This window comes from Herpailurus yagouaroundi, unplaced genomic scaffold (genome assembly GCF_014898765.1).
Source record: "Herpailurus yagouaroundi ecotype Mexico unplaced genomic scaffold, PumYag 29, whole genome shotgun sequence".
Classification (NCBI taxonomy): domain Eukaryota; kingdom Metazoa; phylum Chordata; class Mammalia; order Carnivora; family Felidae; genus Herpailurus; species Herpailurus yagouaroundi.
Genome location: NW_024412377.1, coordinates 6,460,764 through 6,479,201, shown reverse-complemented (window position 1 = coordinate 6,479,201; position 18,438 = coordinate 6,460,764). Strand labels below are relative to the sequence as shown.

Sequence of the window (18,438 nt, the reverse complement as noted above, 5' to 3'; positions counted from 1 at the left end):
CAAACTCAATGTTCAATGTGTTGATTTATTACTAATCACATCATCTATTATATAAAGAACTGAACATAACTATAACTTGTTTAATTAAATTTAAATATGTTTCTAAACTGCTTCTATCAGCTGTATCCCCACCAGTGATCCTGAACACAAATCCTCAACATGCTCTTCATTTATCTTGATTTATTATAGAGATACTGCGAAGTATATAAAAGGGCCTTAAAATCATAATTCAAAGGAAGAAAATAGAATTTACAAGTTGGATGAGAGCAACGTCAAAAAACATTAAAACAAGCAAACGAACGAATGAAGCCCTAGGCAAAGTGAACTTCCAACTTGTCCTTTTCCTTTTTCTTTCAACCTGTCCTGTGACAGAGGAATTTCCGGCACCCGTGTCTTACACGTGTAGGTCAGAGCACATGGGCAGTCTTCCTAGTTGGAGATATTGGTCTGGTGTTCCACAGGGAGCATAACGAAGAATTACCGTGATGTTCATTTCCTGGTCACACGACTCCTCTCAAAGCCTGAATTTATTCATCTGCAATATTTCCAAGCTAGCATTCAGTTATTGGAAATATAGGGAGGATGACAAGGAGGATCACAGAGGGAGCCCCCAGTATCACACCCCGTTCTAAACGCTTTGCACCTACTCGGTTATGGAACCCTGACATCTACCCCATGTGGTGGTTGCCCTTTGGTCCCTGTTGTCCTAGGAACTTTTCTCGTTCAATGATTGGTTGGGAATCCAACATCTGAGAAGCTGGGTTCACAGCCGATGGCCTGCAAGACACAGAGTTGTCTGTCCAAAAACTGACATAGTAGAGTCTTGGGAATTGGGGCTATGGGGTACAAAATAGCACACACCCTTACCTGTGAGCACAGTTTGGGGCTATTCATAACGTTTGAATTCACTTATAGTGATACATTTGTGCTTAATCTTTATTGTGGTTTCTATTTATATAAATACTGAAATTTGCTTCATTAAAGTGGAAAGATCTGCAGTACCCATGCCTTATAAACAGAACCCACACACAGAAGTCTTAACTTGGTATTTGTGAATTCAGTGGCACCCTGTCCAGCCAGTCTGAGGGGACAGTGAGGGAGATGACGGGTGGATTCTCCGTCCACATCCTCCGCCGGATGTTGCCATCAGCACGGGAGTGTGAACATTTGTCGTGTCTTACCCTGAGCCCCAGAGAGTTTGTTGCACCATGCCTTATTTGCAGTTCAGGAGGACCTAATCCATTAACACAATTAAAGGGCTTTCACTAGCGATAATTGGTTTCCTCTGTCTTGCCCTTGCCCGTAGTTGAGCAACCTGACCGAGATCCATGATCAGATCAGTGGCATGGCCCGCTGTCCCTACAGTCCCCAGCACAATTCCACGGCTCTTCTCACGGCCGGCGGGGAGCTCTACGCTGCAACAGCCATGGATTTTCCCGGACGGGATCCTGCCATTTACCGAAGTCTGGGCATCTTACCTCCTCTCCGCACGGCACAGTACAACTCCAAATGGCTTAATGGTGAGTGTTACCGGCACGGCTGATTCCCCACCTCCTTCGTCTGTAATGCCTGGTTACTTCATGCTTTGAAAGCAAACTCACAGCTTCTGAAGACAAACAATTTCTTCATTTTCTTTTTTAAACGTTTATTTATTTTGAGAGAGAGAAAGCGAGAAAGTCAGAGAGCGAGGGAGAGGGAGAATGAATCCCGACAGCCTCCATGCGCTGTCAGCACAGAGCGCGACGTGAGGCTCGATCTCATGAACTGTGAGATCATGACCGGAGCCACAATCAGGAGTCAGTTGCTCAGCTGTACCACCCAGGCGCCAGTTTCTTCATTGTCTATAGAAACCAAATATAGCTTGTTTTGTACATCTGTGTGGAAGGGCATTGTATGTGGCTCTGTAGTAGGAGGAGGGAAGAGAGATGGTCAACACTGTGGACCAGAATAATGGGGCTAATGGTGACCTGACTATTCATGGACCTTGGGCTGCTTTTTAGGCTATTGTTTGAAGTTCAGGAAATTTGATGTTGTATCAGAGATATCTGTACATCCATATACATTCTTTCTTAACTCATCATAAATGTAAAAAAGGGGAGTTACAAGCATTTTATGGAATTTTCAGACACCGTGTAAGAGAATGCGTTTGGCCACACGTGCTCCAAAGAGCTTGATCAATGTCAGAAAAAAGGCTGTCAAGTCACACAAATAGAACTTTGGGGTAGGTGTCTTCAGAGTTCCTTCCCTCAGTGGCTCGAGAGTCAGTTAGCACCCCAGCCTCGTCACTGATGTGTCCCTGCCGTCCAGTGTTCCGTGTGGTCCTCGGGCTGGCTCCGCTGGGGGTGGATGGGTAGTCAGCACTCCATTTTCAGGCACTGCATCCAGATATGACGATATCCAATAGGAGAAGAGGCCGTATTCCTTGTGTCTTGTCTTGTCTTGTCTTTTCCTTTCCTTTCCTTTTCTTTTCTTTTCTTTTCTTTTCTTTTCTTTTCTTTTCTGCAAAACCAGAAACCCCTAGAAGACCCTAGAAGACGTCCTTTCAATCCTGGACTAGAAGAAGTTGGTCACCTCCTCACTAAGCAGAGAGAAGGTGCTACCAACCATCTGAATAGAGGTTGACCTCGTATGATATCCTCATGTGTGCCAGCTGAAATTCATCCCTCTGTATGTGTGTATGTTCATGTGTCAATGTGACCACACACACACACACACACACACACACACACACACACACAGTGTTAAATGGATAGATCCATGTACCACCTGTCATCCCTCTGACAATTTATACGAAGACAAAGTTTTGAGCTTACCATTGTACTTTTTCTTATTTTGAGCTTTCGAGTTCTATGAAGATTTACTGGCCTTTTGTCAAGTACAAGCAAATTATGGGGACCAGAATTTCCCAACCTCCGCACTATTGACGTTTTGGAACAGATAATCTTGGAATTTTGGAACAGATAATTCTTTTTTTTTTTTTTTAAATTTTTTTTTCAACGTTTATTTATTTTTGGGACAGAGAGAGACAGAGCATGAATGGGGGAGGGGCAGAGAGAGAGGGAGACACAGAATCGGAAACAGGCTGCAGGCTTTGAGCCATCAGCCCAGAGCCTGATGCGGGGCTCGAACTCCCGGACCGCGAGATCGTGACCTGGCTGAAGTCGGACGCTTAACCGACTGTGCCACCCAGGCGCCCCATGGAACAGATAATTCTTTGATGTGTGTGGTGGGAGGCCGTCCTCGTTATCAGAAGGTGGTTCTCAGTATCTCTGGCTGGTACCCACTAGATGCAATAGCATTCCCTCCCCCCACCTCATTGTGCCAATAAAAAAAGTTCCAGAACTTTCCAAATCTCTCTTGGCGGGGTGGTGCCTGTGGTTGAGAATCACGGGCTTAGGCTCATCATTTATGTGTATTTATGTGTACATGTGTATACAAACAGGACGCAAGCATTTTGCCAAATAATGTAGTCAAACCAACCATCAATTTGCCTTTAAAGAACCCCCTTGTAGAAAAGAGAACGTCCTCATCAACTTTCTCCAGTAGTTTGAATGTGCTTCCAGTAATGTGCTTCCGGAGGGCAACATGAGTTGTTTTCCTAAACTGAAGCCGTAACTAGCTTTTCTTCATTAACATTATTTTTGTTGAACTGGTTTCAGTCCCCTTCAGGCCCTGAAGCTTTCATCTGTGGAGCTTAAAGTTCCTCTTTCTAGTCATTTGTTGATTTTTCTGGCCAAGCAAAGTTTCCAGTGAAAAATCAAAATAACCTGCCCCCAACCAAAGGCACTGTAGTTAGAGTTCGTTCAAAACAAAGTAAAAAGCAATCAGGAAGACCATGTACCGTCTCTCTTGTTTTTCCCCCAAAAGTGACCCCCTGAAGAGTATCCTGGAAACATAATTCAGGTCACGGCACGAGCTACAAACATTGGCTGTTCCTTTGCACGTGACTCAGATACCCACTGGCTGATCAGATGGTCCGATTCTGTCAATGTCTGGGCGGAACCCTTGCTGTCTGAACGTCAGGTGACCTGAGAAGGGCAGCGGGGGACCTAACTGCTTACCATAGTCACTGTGGGCACGCTGTCATTATTTGTCAAACATACTGAGTAATGTTTTGGGTTCCTCAAATGTGCCGCTATTTCTATGTGATCTAATCCAACAACTGCAGCGATGGAAAATAAGTCCGAGGTAAACATGGTAGAACTGTCCCTCAGCCCACCTTCTCATCTTCGTCCCCGGGACACCGAATGGTCTGCTGCCCTCAGCTCCACCCACCCCCACCCACCCGCCAAGGAAGGCCCCCCCTCTCGGGGCGGAGAGCAGAGAGTTCCTGCGTGTTGAGTGTTGCTTCCATCTCCTGTGTCCTGTTGGGGCACTGCCGCCTTCTACTGAACCCCAAGATGTTGTTTCTACTCCTGGTTGACCCTGGTTTTCTGCTCTGACTGACCTTTCATCCAGGATAGATTCTGGCCCTTAACCGCACACAGTTCTGCGTCTGTCCCCACACTGAGCCTGGATATACGGACATCTGTCCTCACTGGCCTGCCTGGATGCAGGGACATCTGTCCTCACTGGCCTGCCTGGAATCCATACTTTACATCCCGTCTTCTCCTTCCTTCTTGACCAGACACCCTTGTCTCAGTTCTTTTCCGCTGTGTTCCAGAGTGATTTTCCTTCTTCATTTGAGATCGTTGCTGTACCTGTTATCCCTTCCTTTTTTCGTTGTTGTTTTCTTGTTTTTTTGTTTTTGCTATGGCCTTAGATTTCTTCCTCTCGAGGGAGGACTTCCATCTTTTTATCAAACAAGCTGAAAACAGAGTTAGTGCTGCCGTATCAAGAAGGGGTCCTATTTCCGGTTGTGATTTTAGGGACCCATTCAGTGAGGCTCTTACATTCCTCTCCCAGAGTTTTCAGCTGATTGAGAATCAAGGCACGGAGGGGACAAATGGAGATCAGAGGTTTGGATTTACTTGCACGAGTGGTGAGCGGGTGTGCTGGGAAACCCAGAGCTGGTGTGCTCGGTGGAGAATGTACAGACCACGACCTGCCCGCTGAGGAGGCACAAGCCTCTCACGCGGGGTCGGCAGGCAGCTCCCTCCACATCCAAGCTCCCACTTTGGGGCGTGGGAATCCCGGGGCCTTTTGACTGAAGATGCGGTTTCGTGATGCTCACTCACAGAAGTAAAGCAACAGGGCTTATGACTTACACATCTCAGACGGTCACTCCACTAACAGCTACTCACATATGATGATAACCAGAGCTCGCTTCTTTGTTTTAGAGATTCTTTGGTTTGGGCCAACATTTTTGCTTGGAGAGAGAGAAGGGTCTCAGCAGGCGAGGTGTGGAAGATAGATAGTACCTATTAACTACGATCGGCACAATTTTTGTGTTCAGATTCGGTGCTGGGGATCAATTTGTGCCCAGGACCACTTGCCCACACACAAACGGGGCCCTTTCCATAGTTCAGCTAGTTACTTTATATCGGGAAAACTTGGTGGTCTTTGAAGACTCGGGGAGGGGACCCTTTCTTGCCTCTTCCAGCTCTGGTGGCCCCAGGTATCCCTCGGCTTAGGACCACATCACTCCAGTCTTTGCCTCTGAGTTCACATGGTCTTGTCTCTGTGTATCTTTGCGTCTTCACTTGGCCGCCTTCATGTAAGAACCGGTCGTACTGGATTAGGGGCCCCCCATACTCCAGTGTGACCTCATCTCAACTAATCCTATCTATCACGACCCTGTTTCCAAGTAAGATCGCATTTACAGGTACTGAAGGTGAAGACTTCCAACATTTCTTTTTTGGGGGGAGGGGCGGATCCTATTCAAGCTCTAACGGTGCCCTGATCAGGAAATGCTCAAATGTTGACATCTTAAGCTCCTGCACCTTATTTCTGATGGGAGTCCTACCTCTCCGTCTGTGCTAGGGGTGGGTACATCCTCTGCCCACTCCTTAGTCTCCTTGACTAAGCACACAGTGCTATCTTCACTTTACCGAAGGGACAGCTATTTGTCATCTGTCTCTTCCTTGCGTCCACTTACGCCTTCTCTGTCCACAGTGCCTCTCTCCTCCATCCCATGATCTCTGGGGCAGGAGTGCCCCCTCCTAGGCAGCATACTGAAATGGATTGGATCTCGCTTATTCTGAGTCGGAACTATTCCCTCTAAGGACTGTAGTGAAGTCTTAACAGAAACAAGTGCACTGACGCTCCGGTCTAAGCACACAGGCACAAAGGATGTTCTTTAGGATTTCAGGACATGTAGACAGAGCACAACAGGCCAGGGACCTTTGGTCACCCGGCCTCTCAGGAACCTCTGTGCTTCAGGGTTTATCTTCAGCCAGATGGTGACATTGGGCTGTCCAGGCTCACTTCCTGCCAGGATACAAGGAGCCCTGAGTAAGGACCCACCAAGCCTCGAATGTCCCCAAGGACCTAGCACAAGCACCTGCTATAGTTCCAGCAATTTTCCTTGAGCAAGTTAAGCCCCTTGGATCAAATACCAGATTTCCAGATACAGTTTCTTATTACACCCCCAACACTGTGAGTGTACCCCAATGAAGGGGTGTCTTAGCTGCCCCCCCGCACCTGTGCAACAAGTCCCGGCTGGTGAGACGTTCTCTCAGCAAGGGCTGGCGTGGAGCAGGGGAGCTGGCTGGCTTCGGACACTTTCACCCGGTTTGCCTCTTCTCTCTTTCGCAGCCTGTGCGGTCCGGCTGCACCTGCTCTTTCTGCCCCGACTCCTCCTACTTCCTCCATGTGCACGGTTGGTGTCCTTGAGGGGCAAGTGTGAAGGGCGTGCCTTCCTCACCACGTTCCTTCGCACACGCTACCCATGCAGTCCTCACTTCCCTTGCCTCCTCCCAGATCCTGGCCCCTCTTAGCTCTAGTTAGAGTTTCGGTTGGACCTCCCATCCCTTCTTGGCATGACGCAGGACTGTGTTGGAGCTCTCGGACATTCTCCTGCCGGAAACCCACAGAGTCCCATTCCACCTGCAGAGAAGGCCGAAGCCCGACCCGTGGCCTCCTGTTTCCTGTGTCCTCACTCCTTCCCCCCCCTTGCTCCCTCTGTTTTGGCCTCTTAAATGTTGCAACGTGCCGCCGGCTCTCTGCTCTTTCCCAGAGATCCGCGAAGAGCCAGGGAATAAACATCTCAAGCTTTGCAGTCAACCTTGTCCCCATTGGAGCTTTTCAGTTCTGTCCTCATCGCAGCCATTGCCAGTGCTTACCTGATCACAGGTGGCTGCGTGCTCATAATACTTTATTTATAGTTAGTGGGTAGGATTGGCCGGAAGACTAGTTTGCTGGCTCCTGTTCTATCTAGAAAGCTCTTTACCCCCCAAGATCCAGCTGGCCAACTGGCTTAGCTCCTTCCAGTCTTTGCTCAGATGGGGCTTCTCTATGGGACGTCCCCCGATCACTTTATTTGAAGTGATGCTGTCTCCCATCTTGCCCGCTTTGTCCCCCTTACCACGCTCAGCTTTTATCCTTAACTCTTATGCCGTTTAGTGCTTGTCTCCTTCCTCCCCTAGAATGGAGGTTCCCCATTGGCTGGGCTAATGTGTTTTGTTCACTGATGTGTCCTGCATGCTTTCAACAGTGCTTGGCACATAGTAAACACCGTAAATTTTTTTCCTTATTTGAGAGCGAGAGACCAAGGAAGGGGCAGAGGGGGAAAGAGAATCTTAAGCAGGCTTCAGCACAGAGCCTGACGCGGGCTTGGTCTCACGACCCACGACTGTGAGATCATGACCTGAGCCAAAATCAAGAGCCTCAACTGACTGAGCCACCTGGGTGCCCCGACACCCATAAATATTTTTTAAATGAATGAATTATTGGATGAGTCATTGGCTTCTGTGTCCACCCCTCACCCCCAAGTTTCTGAATTGCTCAAGCGCAGGAATGATATGTGGGCCATCTTTGTGCCCTGGGTTATCTCACTTTGTGCTTGAAACACAGTTGACGCCCTGTTAGTATTTGTTGATTGATTGGGAGAGAAGCGCGTTTCAAAATAGTAGAAATAGGAATGATGTTGTTACCCCATGGGAACATGCCGTACGACTTGTAACCCAGAATTTAAAAAAAAAATAGATTTGTATGTTTGAAACTGATTCAGTCCCAAACATTTGAAAAAACTCTTCCTTTGTCTCTCATTTAGACACTCATTTTCAACCATTATTTATTCAGTCAGTTGTCAGAGGCAATGCGATCGATTGGATGGTGTTCTGGAGGAATTTGAAGCATTGAGTTATGTGTGTGGTAATGAATGTAAGTTTCAACATCAGATTTATCCCCTCGTGCCCAAATCTCTCTTAGAACTAATTTATGTGTTTAGAGAAAGACCTTAACAGCTTTGATGCATTAAAATACTAATCGTTAATAACGCTTATTAAATGATTACTGTAAGGAAGGATGGTAAATGTTTAATGGTCAATGACTAAAATAGAGAAGGTGTAAAACTTGCCTTTAAGAAATTGGCAATGAAATTGGGGAAACAGTAAACGTATGAAAAGGGGGAAAATGAAATCTTCAAATTAATAGCATGCAAATTGAGTTTGTGGGTTCCAAGGGAACTATGTGCTTTCATATAGAAAAAAAACCAAAAACCTTGGTAAGAACTTGGAAAAACTAATTCCTAAATGAGCCTTGGAGCACCTGGGTGACTCAGTAGGCTGGACATGAGACTCTTGAGTTCGTCTCAAGTCATGATCACAGGGTATTGGGATCAAGCCCCAAGTTGGGCTCTGCACTAACAGTGGGGCGCCTGCTTGGAATTTTCTGTCTCTCCCTCTCTCTCTGCCCCTCCCCCACTCTCTCTCTCTCTCTCTCTCTCTCTCTCTCTCTCTCTCTCTCAAAAACAAACAAACAAATAAATAAGCCTCAATAACTCAGCATGGACACCTACGTGGACATATCTTATTAGCACTCGGTGACCCTCGCGTTGTCCTTCTCTGGGGGGAGGTGCTTGCCGTCTGTGGGGTTGCCCGGATGAGATCCGCAGCTCCTTCTATTTCTGTGGATTCCAACCATGACCTCATGTGGAAGCAGATGGGCCTGACATCACAGGACTTCCCATCTTAACGATGTCATTTCATAGGAGGTTTTATGTTTTCTAGCCAACAAAACACTTTTTGTAACAGCTTTAACTTTTCCTGGTTCAAAATACTGTCCTTTAATGATGTTCTTCACCCATTAAATAGACTGTTTGAGGTCCTTAAAATACAATGATTAACCTCCTAATGATTAAGGATAATCTACTTGGAGGGAGAAAATCCCCTCTGTGCCGAACTCGAGGAGAAATTGTTTCTCCTAACCGTGAAGACAGGTGCCTGTAGAGGACCTCAGCGCTTTACTCTGGGACCAGATGCCGCGTCTCCGAGAGCCAGGCATGGCCAGGTCAGAGTGACTCTTTTGGGCTCGTCCTGGGGACAGTGAGTTTGCTTTTGGCAGTGTCTCCACAGCAGAGTCCCTGAGGGTGTGAATCATCTGCTCTAGGGGCTCCCTGGATGGACGACATTTGCTTGAGCAGGAAACTCATAAATGGAAGCAGCGTTCACAGAACAAGCCCAAAAAAGACAAGTGGAGCCTAGGGATGAAATACAGTTGTGTAGGAAAAGTAAAGTCTTTTTTTAAATTATTTTTTTAATGTTTATTCATCTTTGAGAGACGGAGACAGAGCGCAAGCGGGGGAGGGGCAGAGAGAAGGAGACACAGAATCAGAGGCAGGCTCCAGGCTCCGAGCTGTCAGCACAGACCCCGACGCGGGGCTCGAACTCACGAACCGTGAGATCATGACCCGAGCCCAAGTTGGACGCTTAACCGACTGAGCCACCCCGGCGCCCCAGTAAAGTCTTTATCAAGGAAAAGAAGCTTAGTAAAGCCAGAACAGAAATCACGATTGTATAGTCAAGAGTCTACCCTTATATTACGCAAGCATCTGGCTAAAGCCTGTCACCTAACGTGTGACGTTGCAGCTGCTAGAGGACGATGAGTAGTGGGCTTAGAGCACACGGGCAGTAGGGTGACAAGTGAGCCAGCGCAATTAGAGCACGCAAGCCGTGAGGTGACATGTGACCCAGCGCGATGAGCCGCCTTTTCTAACTGGTGAGACGTCAGGTCGATTGCCCATCTCGTGTGGGGTGCGGGTATATTGGAAATAGTGTGGTGAACACAAAGGGTTGATTATCTTCATGGGGTTACGGCAGCTGTAACTTGTCAGGTAGAAGGGAGACGACGTTGTTGGTATTTTACGGAGGAGCAAGTGGGGGTCAGAGGGACCAGCCCCCCCGAACCAGAGCCACGCTGTTGATGTGTCCACGAGCCAGGATTTGAAAACAGACCCACACCAGAGCTGGCATCCTCTGCCCTCCACATTTAATCCACCCCCTAGGAAACACCAACGTCATAACCTGCCTCCGCGTCTCTCCCGATGTCCACATTTTTATGCACACAAGAGGGATAGGAGGACCCAAGGAAGGTTGGGAGGGGTTCCAGATTGCCAAAACTTAAGAAAGGAGATGAGGTGAACGGGGATTACTAAACTCAAGCAGAAGAGTCTGTGACGTGTTTTCAAACAGTCTTTTATGGGCACAAAAGTTTAAGTGACATGAAGGAATCTGTTCTTCTGCGGCTCTTTGAAAGCAGTGTCGTGCTCTGGTGGGTCTCTGTGCTGGATGCCGGAAAGTAGGGGAGCGCCGGCTCCCTTCCGTCTTGTGGGGACAGCTCTGTATTTGCCAGTCAGTCATTTGGACTTTCCAATGTACACATTTCAGAAGAGAATGGATGAACGAACCCTTCTCTCCCCTGCCAAGGTATGTTTTGGCCAAAGGCACCAACTGTATACACTAGGTCATATGGAGACCTGCAATAAACGAAACACAAATCCACACAGAGGAATTCCATCCCATTATAGAGAATACAATGTATTGTACAGAAAATGCTAGTGCTTCTGTAACCAGGCGGGAAGGTGGTTCACTGTATTGTCTACAGATCACGAGCAGTTTCCTTGCAACAGTCGCGGATCACTCCTGGCGTGATTATAACATCACTTCCTGTCCCTCTCAAAAGTGCTCCCGTTTGGCTCATAAGTCGTATTGTCATCCTGTTTATAAGATCCCCAGGTCTGTGTATTTCGGCAAATCTGCCTCCATATTATTCTGTTAAACTCTTTGTATGCACTCAGTGGCTTCTCACCTTTTTATAATCCACTGCTACGTATTGGATGGTTGACTCTGTGCTCTGGGTTTCTGCCCTGCCCTGGCCCGTGTCCGCTCAGGAGACAAAGACCACGCCGTCATTCAAGTATACGCGTTCTAACTGCACGCTCTTACAGCCCGGTATCTTCCTCCAGGGAGCTCTCACCGGTTTTTCTCTTTAAAACTATTTTATTAAGCATTACAAGTAAGCATTAAAATATTTCTAAGATCTTTGTTTTTTTATTTAATGTTTATTTTTGAGAGAGAGAGAGAGAGCTGGGGAGGGGCAGAGAGAGCGAGACAGTGTGAGTGGGGGAAGGGCAGAGACAGAGGGAGACACAGAATCCGAAGCAGGCTCCAGGCTCCCAGCTGTCCGCACAGAGCCCAATGCGGGGCTCGAACTCATGAACCGTGAGATCCTGACCTGAGCCGAAGTCGGGCACTGAACCGACTGAGCCACCCAGGCGCCCCAAAGATCTTTAAATTCAAGTTAATATTCCAGTTTTTAAAAATTCCGAAGTTTTCATTCACGATTCTTCAGGTGAAAGGATCCATTCCTAAGAGAAGCGGACCGCCGCTTTGACTATAATCAGGAGAAAATGAACTTGGTAGATTGAAACTTGCTGCTTGGAAAGTGTTCAGAAATCCATATTCGCACAGTCAGTCTGAACGAATCGAGCCTAGGCGCGCGTGATGTGGCAGATGCTTCAAGGAGAGGGGCTGCGGAGGCTTGGTGCTTAGAACGGAGCGAAGAACACTCAAGGGTGTCTGTGCCCCTTGGAGCGAGAGCACGGAGACCAGAGCCAGTTAAGGAAGCCCCTGCAGGTGTCCAGGGAGAGTTCCGGGAGAGTCCTGGGTGCAGCTGGCCGGGGAGGGTTCCAAGAGCATCCTGGGTGCAGATGTCCGGGGAGAGTTCCTCGAGAGTCCTGGGCTGGCGGGCTGCGTGCTCACGGGGAGGGAGCAGATCTTTGGGGAGAGACGGCCCAGGTCCCCGTGCTATTAGCTGCTCTTGTGTGACTCCACAAACCCACAGAAATAACACATTTGCAGCAGGTCATGTTCCCCTGGAAGAAAGAAGGAATCAAGTTTGCTGGAACCACGTTTCTAGTTTTAGGCAATGCTTTTCCTCCTGCCAGGTGCCCAGGGACTGAAGGGGCTGGGGATCCGGGGCTCACTTTGCTCTCAGTGACCACCAGGGACACGCTGCCACCATGGGACACACACGGGAGAGTGGGTCACGACCTCTTTCAAACCCCTCGGTGCCTCTCCAGTGGCAGTTGAAATGCAAACTGGGTTTGGGTTTGCTGGGTTGCTGTCCTGACCCTTCTTCTGTCTCCTGATTCCTTCATCCCAACACTGGTCCATCCTGTTCCTGGCCGCTCTGAGGGTCCTCTCTCAGTGGCTGTCTCTTCAGCTCTTGGCCTGGTGTCCCCTCGCAGCCTGACTTCTGCCTTTTCCCTGGTCCTCTCCTTTCGGACCCTTGAATTCACCCCCATTGTTCTTGTCGTCCTTGTGATGGCTTGTCGGTCTGTGTTGTTGGTTTCTTCATTCTGTCCCCCAGGGCATGGGCTGTATCTGTCACTTTACCACGTCTATGCACCCAGTGCCCGGCACGGTCCCCCCAGTAGGTGGTACGTGCCTGGTGATGGAGGAGTGCTGGCATTCAAGGCTCTGTCTACAGCACCTCGGCATTTCGTGCCAAATCTGCTGATGGGAACAAAGACCCTGATTTTACAGAATGCAAAGCTTGTGATTGAGCTTGTTCAATAAATACTGGCGATAATGTTTACCAATATGTGTGTTCATATTAAGTTATGTATTTTGTATGTACATGTACATTTATTATATTTTTTATTTACAGATGCAAATGGTGATCTGTATTTTGATGATTAGCCATTAGGCGCTAGGCAGTGGGCATGCATTGCCTTTGGTTCCCCCAGTGATACATATTGGGCATCGTTAACTACCCTTCTAAAAGGGAGGGAACAGGGTGCTGTTAAATAACTTGGCTAAGTTCACACAGCCAGTAGGTGGAAGTGTTGAGCCATATATACATATGCCTCAATACTATATGTATATACATGTACATGATACACATACACACATACATACACAGACAGACATGTATTATCTGCCCATCTGTATGTCTGTCTTTTACTGGAAATCTTAGGGAAAGCTTTAGCACCTCAGTGGCTTTTAAACCACACTGTGCTTAATTTCATTTAATTTTAGTTTAATTATCCATGCTTACTAAATACCTAGATGAAATTAGTTTACTCTGGAACACTCTGCAGCACATTTTCATGTAGCTGTAACAAAGGGAGAGGTGCCTAGTAAGAGAGTGTATGGAATTTAGGAATATATATATGAAAATGGTTTGGGTCATGACTGACCCCCCAAAATCAGGGAATTAAAAATATCTGGCTCACTATGTCACGTCTAAAGATTGTTTCCACTAACTCCTTTTCTTTTTGTGGACTAGCTGGCTATTTTAAAAACTCGACATGGCTTTATGTTTCCTACATTTTGATCGCCTGTAAGCTTAGCATTTGCATGTTTGATAATTCATTATCATTATGTGAGGTTCTACTAAATATAAGTTATTAAGAGGGACATCAAAGGTGATGAAATGATGTAGGCATCGTTTATTGGGATCTTACCACATACCAGTCTCTTTAATCCTTATGGCGAAGTAGGTCTTTTGGGCCCTGAATTGTCATCTAGGATGAAAGAGCATTCCAGATGTCTTTGATCCAGCCCAGGGTTTCAATCTGGGATGGGTAGAGCCACAACCCACATGGGCCCCATGCCCAGGCATTTTCTAGTCTGCCTTGGGCAAGTGTATTGCAAGGTGGCCTTTGATTGAGAAAGGATTTATGATAGATTGTGATTCTAGTAACATTTTTGTAGAGTTGGAAAATCAGAATTCCTGTCTTCCACATCCATTCTTGTCAATGTGGACAAATATTTCTTTTTTTTTTTTTTTTTTTTTTTGAGAGACAGAGATAGGGCATGAGTGGGGGGAGGGGCAGAGAGAGAAGGAGACACAGAATCTGAAGCGGCTGTCGGCACAGAGCTTGACACGGGGCTTGAACTCACGAAACACAAGATCTTGACCTGAGCCGAAGTCGGACGCTTAACTGAATGAGCCACCCAGGTGCCCCAAGAAATATTTCTACATGAAGAAACTGCTAATGATCTGGTCACTCCTGAACATGAGGCACCTCCAGCCTGATGCAGTAGGTGTTGCAATAGAAAGAATATAGAAAGGAAGGATCCATATTGACGTTCAGCATCTGATTTTACATGGTCCAGATCTTCTTGAAAATGTTGAAGCTTTTGTTCTTCTCATTACTCATGTTTATTCTATTATGAATCTCTTCTCTTACCCCTATCTGCATGGCCACTAATAAGTAAATGTAGAAAATAAAAGTCCCGGTATCACGAACCATATCTCCACTTGCGACGTGACAGATTTTGTAACATGCTCTGTAATCCGTAACTCAGTATGTTTTCTAAGCATGAGAAAAAAACCAGCTTCTCCATGCATAGATTTATGGTAAGCTGACATATACTCATGTCGGTTTTTTTCTGAATTAGCAGCACACCTACTATTCGTGTAGAGCTCTAATGACAGTAAAGAATAAAGGACCGCTCAGATCTCTCTTTCACGCACTCACATTCATTGTAGACAAGAAGGCAGGGCCTGATTTATGACTTGTTCAGTTCACTCAGGAGCGACAGATCACTGGTTTGTGGTGAATTGCATTTTAACAAGAGACAGAACTTAAATAATGGGAGGGAAACAATGTGCATCTTGTTGTAGCGCCTGGTGAGATTCAAACATCCCCTGCCTCCAGATTGATATCTGCAAATGGGAGAGAGACGTGGCTGTCTGTCTAACGATTCCTGCTTTTGTATTGTCTTTGGAGAAGGAGCAGGATGCTGGCCGAGTTTCAAAGGGCTCTGCTTTCCAGGAGACAGGGCTTCCTGATCTGACGGCAGTTCACACAGTCAGGGACCCATCCCCATCCTGAAGGACCACTGCAGGACGGCAGGGTGCGTCTCCAAGGGTCGCTTAGCTCCCTGACTAAATTGACCCGCAGCCTGTGCTGGGTTAGAGAACAGCGTCTGCTACACATTGAACACAAGTTCTTCCCCAGTTTCTCGGCGGGAAATAATGCGTTCGGGCATTTCTGTCTAAAATGCGCTCTGTCATCCTATCGCAGAATTGTTTCAGGGTGGTTTGGAGAGATGGTGGAGGTTCTCTTTGGGAAGAGGAGGCTGTGGGCCAGTCTGCATGGTGTTACCCGGTCTTCCCCTTCGAGCAGACATCTGAGTGACGTGGTCCGGTGGGGCAGACTATGAACGTGGCCTCGATGCCCCAACAGGCGCTCGCGGGCTCTCTGGGGCGGTGGTGGCGCCATCTGAAATAGCATCTCTGGAGCCGGACAAACGCTTCCCAGCAGGATTCTTGCTTAATAAGCCCTTGGATTGTTGCCTCCTTCCTCCTGCTTTTCCTTCCCTGTGTCATTCCTGATGTCCCTGATAGCTGCAGGGTAAGTTTCATCTGGGCATTTGTCTTTCTGAGAAAACCTGCTCCCCGCTTTGGTTTCTAAAGCATTTTCCAGAACACTAACTTTTATTCTTGAATACGGTTAATGCAGAGTCAATTATTCCCTCGTAGCCCATTGTTTTTGTTTGTTTGTTTGTTTGTTTCAGTGCAGTGTAATGGTAAGTGCCTACGCTCTGTGGTCAGACTGTCCAGATCCAGGACATAACCCCCCACCCCATGCCCGTTGCTAGTTGTGTGAGCTTGGGCAGGTTACCAATGAGTAATAACACAGCACCTACCTCTATGGTTTTTGTGAGTTGAATGAGCAGAGGAATATGAAGAACCGAGCATAGAGCCTGGCATGGGAGCCTTAGCATTCTGTAGCTGTTTTTTAAGATTAATAGACTCAACCTTGACTGGAAGAAACCATGAAAGGTCACTTTTACCTTTGTCTCTTCTCATTTTCTTGCTCAAGTCTTCTAGGGACATTTACTCTGGTTTCCATTCTGTTTTGCCCAGTAGCAGGAGTAGGTCTCCGTGAGGGTGTTTTCATAAATCCTGTGGACTTTGCCCAACCTCATCCACATGTGTTAGTAACTGTGGCCCTAGACTGGACACATCCAGTCCTCCACCTTCTTTCTTTGTTTTCTCCATTTTATTTATCTTTTATTTATTTATTTATTTTGAGAGAGAGAGAGAGAGAGAGAGAGAGAGAGAGAGAGAGAGAGAGGAAGCATGAGCAGGGAAGAGGCAGAGAGAGAGAGAGGGAGAGAGAGAATCCCAAGCAGGCTCCGTACCGTCAGCGCAAAGCCCGAGGCAGGGCTTGAACTCATGAGCCGTGAGATCATGACCTGAGCCGAAACCAAGAGTCAGACGCTTAACTGACTGAGCCACCGAGGCGCCCCTGTTTTCTCCATTTTAGATAAGCTTTGTGGTCCTTGTTGTTGATGATGATGATCGGGACGATGCTTTTTTTTGTTTTGTTTTTAGTACAACGATCAAACCGTACCACCTGGTTGGAGTGCCTGGGTGCAGGACGCGTTCTGAAACGATTGAGTCTTCCCTTTCGAATTAAACATATGGGTGAATGTTTTCTTCAGAAACCAAATACAGTTTGGCACTTGTTCCATATCTTTGCTTTTGGGGTCTCCTTCAATGAGTAATTCTCTTTTGGAGCCTCGGTGAACACAGATTCAAAAAGCTCCCCAATATTTGGCTGTGTGTTCCCAGAACACCGGTCAGAGATGTGTATCCTCCTGCTTTGTGAGCATCTCTCTCCGGTATTAAAGCATACCACACAGACGATGTAACTGAGTTCCATCTCCCACATTGCAATGCAGTCCAGTTTTCTTTCTATCCATTTCAGGTTAAAGCAGCTGTAACATAATAGCGTGTTTGGCAGTTTATAAATGAAAATCAGTTCTTTTTGAGTTCTTTATTACTTCATGTGCTTAAATGACTTAACAATATCATGGACTGGGGAGGAGGGCACGTTACGTGTACAACTTATACAACTTAAAGAATATTGTTACAGCTCTACAATGGAAAGTTGAATTAAAGTGAGACCTTCGGGGGTGATATCCAATATATGTGTTACTTGAAAACTGGCGACAGCTTTCTGGACAGGATGGTAGTGTAGTCAATGCCACCTCTCAATCAGTGTCCGCATCGCACATTGGAGGTGGGCCTGCTGTGTGTCTTACTGTTACTAGTAATGGGTTGGCTTGTGGCCAAACATACTTCAGTCGTCGTGCCGGTAACATGTCTGCTGGAACAATCTAATTGGATCTGGCAAAGTCCAAGGCCAGTTGAATTGCCCCCTCCCCAAACTAACTGTCCCTGAAATATGTCCCTGTGGATACAGTTGTTGTGTGTATCTTTCCATTTATTTTGAACGCAAAGGTTTATCGCCATATTATCTTAATGGCCCTATAAAATTGAGACACTGGCTAATTGAATAGTAAGCTCCTAGCAATAGAGGAAAGAGTAAGAACTGAGGAGGGCACCTTTTGGGATGAGCACTGGGTGTTGTATGGAAACCAATTTGACAATAAATTTCATATATTGAAAAGAAAAGGGTAAGAATCAAACTTGATTATTAGAATTTGTATCAAGATAAATGTTAAGGTGTGTCCGTGTCTGAAAGGATATCATTTCTATCATCAATGGGCTCAAACAAGAAGCTATGAACATAACACTATGAAGGGTAGATATGAAATTCGGTTGACAAACTATAGGACTCTTAAACTCTTCATGAGCTTGGCGATTGAGTAAAGGTTTTGCCATAATTTTGTCCTTTCTGAATCCCTATTTTTAAGCTAATTATGAGACCAGGAAGCTGGAAGGCAGTGACCCCATCTCAACACACTCCGCTCTTCTATATGGATTCTCCAGCAACCCAGAAATGAGAAAATCAGAGTCGATTCTCACAGTTACATGGTCACCATAGTAACTGGAATTGCTAAAGCTAATTCGGGACACTAAGCTGATAGTTTCAGTTTTTATTTCAGTTTTCACAAATGAAAACCATCTTAAAGTTCTCGCTAAAAAAGCACATAAATTATGTCGGTCATACTCCCGTGTACGAGTAAGATCAAAGAATTTTGTTGTCTTGTACACAAACAGGGTACCACGGTGCTCCTATGTTCTGAATCGCATTGCATAGTTTTCATCTCATTTTCTCCCACTCTTTCG

At 46.6% G+C, this 18,438-nt stretch overlaps 1 protein-coding gene across 7 annotated transcripts in view; it reads left to right on the top strand.

The window, feature by feature from the left end:
• The window catches only part of SEMA5A (semaphorin 5A), a 482,742-nt gene that overhangs the window by 314,588 nt on the left and 149,716 nt on the right, over positions 1 to 18,438 (top strand). For all 7 annotated transcript variants that reach the window (XM_040493869.1, XM_040493822.1, XM_040493829.1 and 4 more), the window contains one exon: positions 1,307 to 1,520. In XM_040493869.1, coding sequence (XP_040349803.1) covers positions 1,307 to 1,520 — 214 coding nt within the window. The remainder of the gene's footprint in view (positions 1 to 1,306; positions 1,521 to 18,438) is intronic.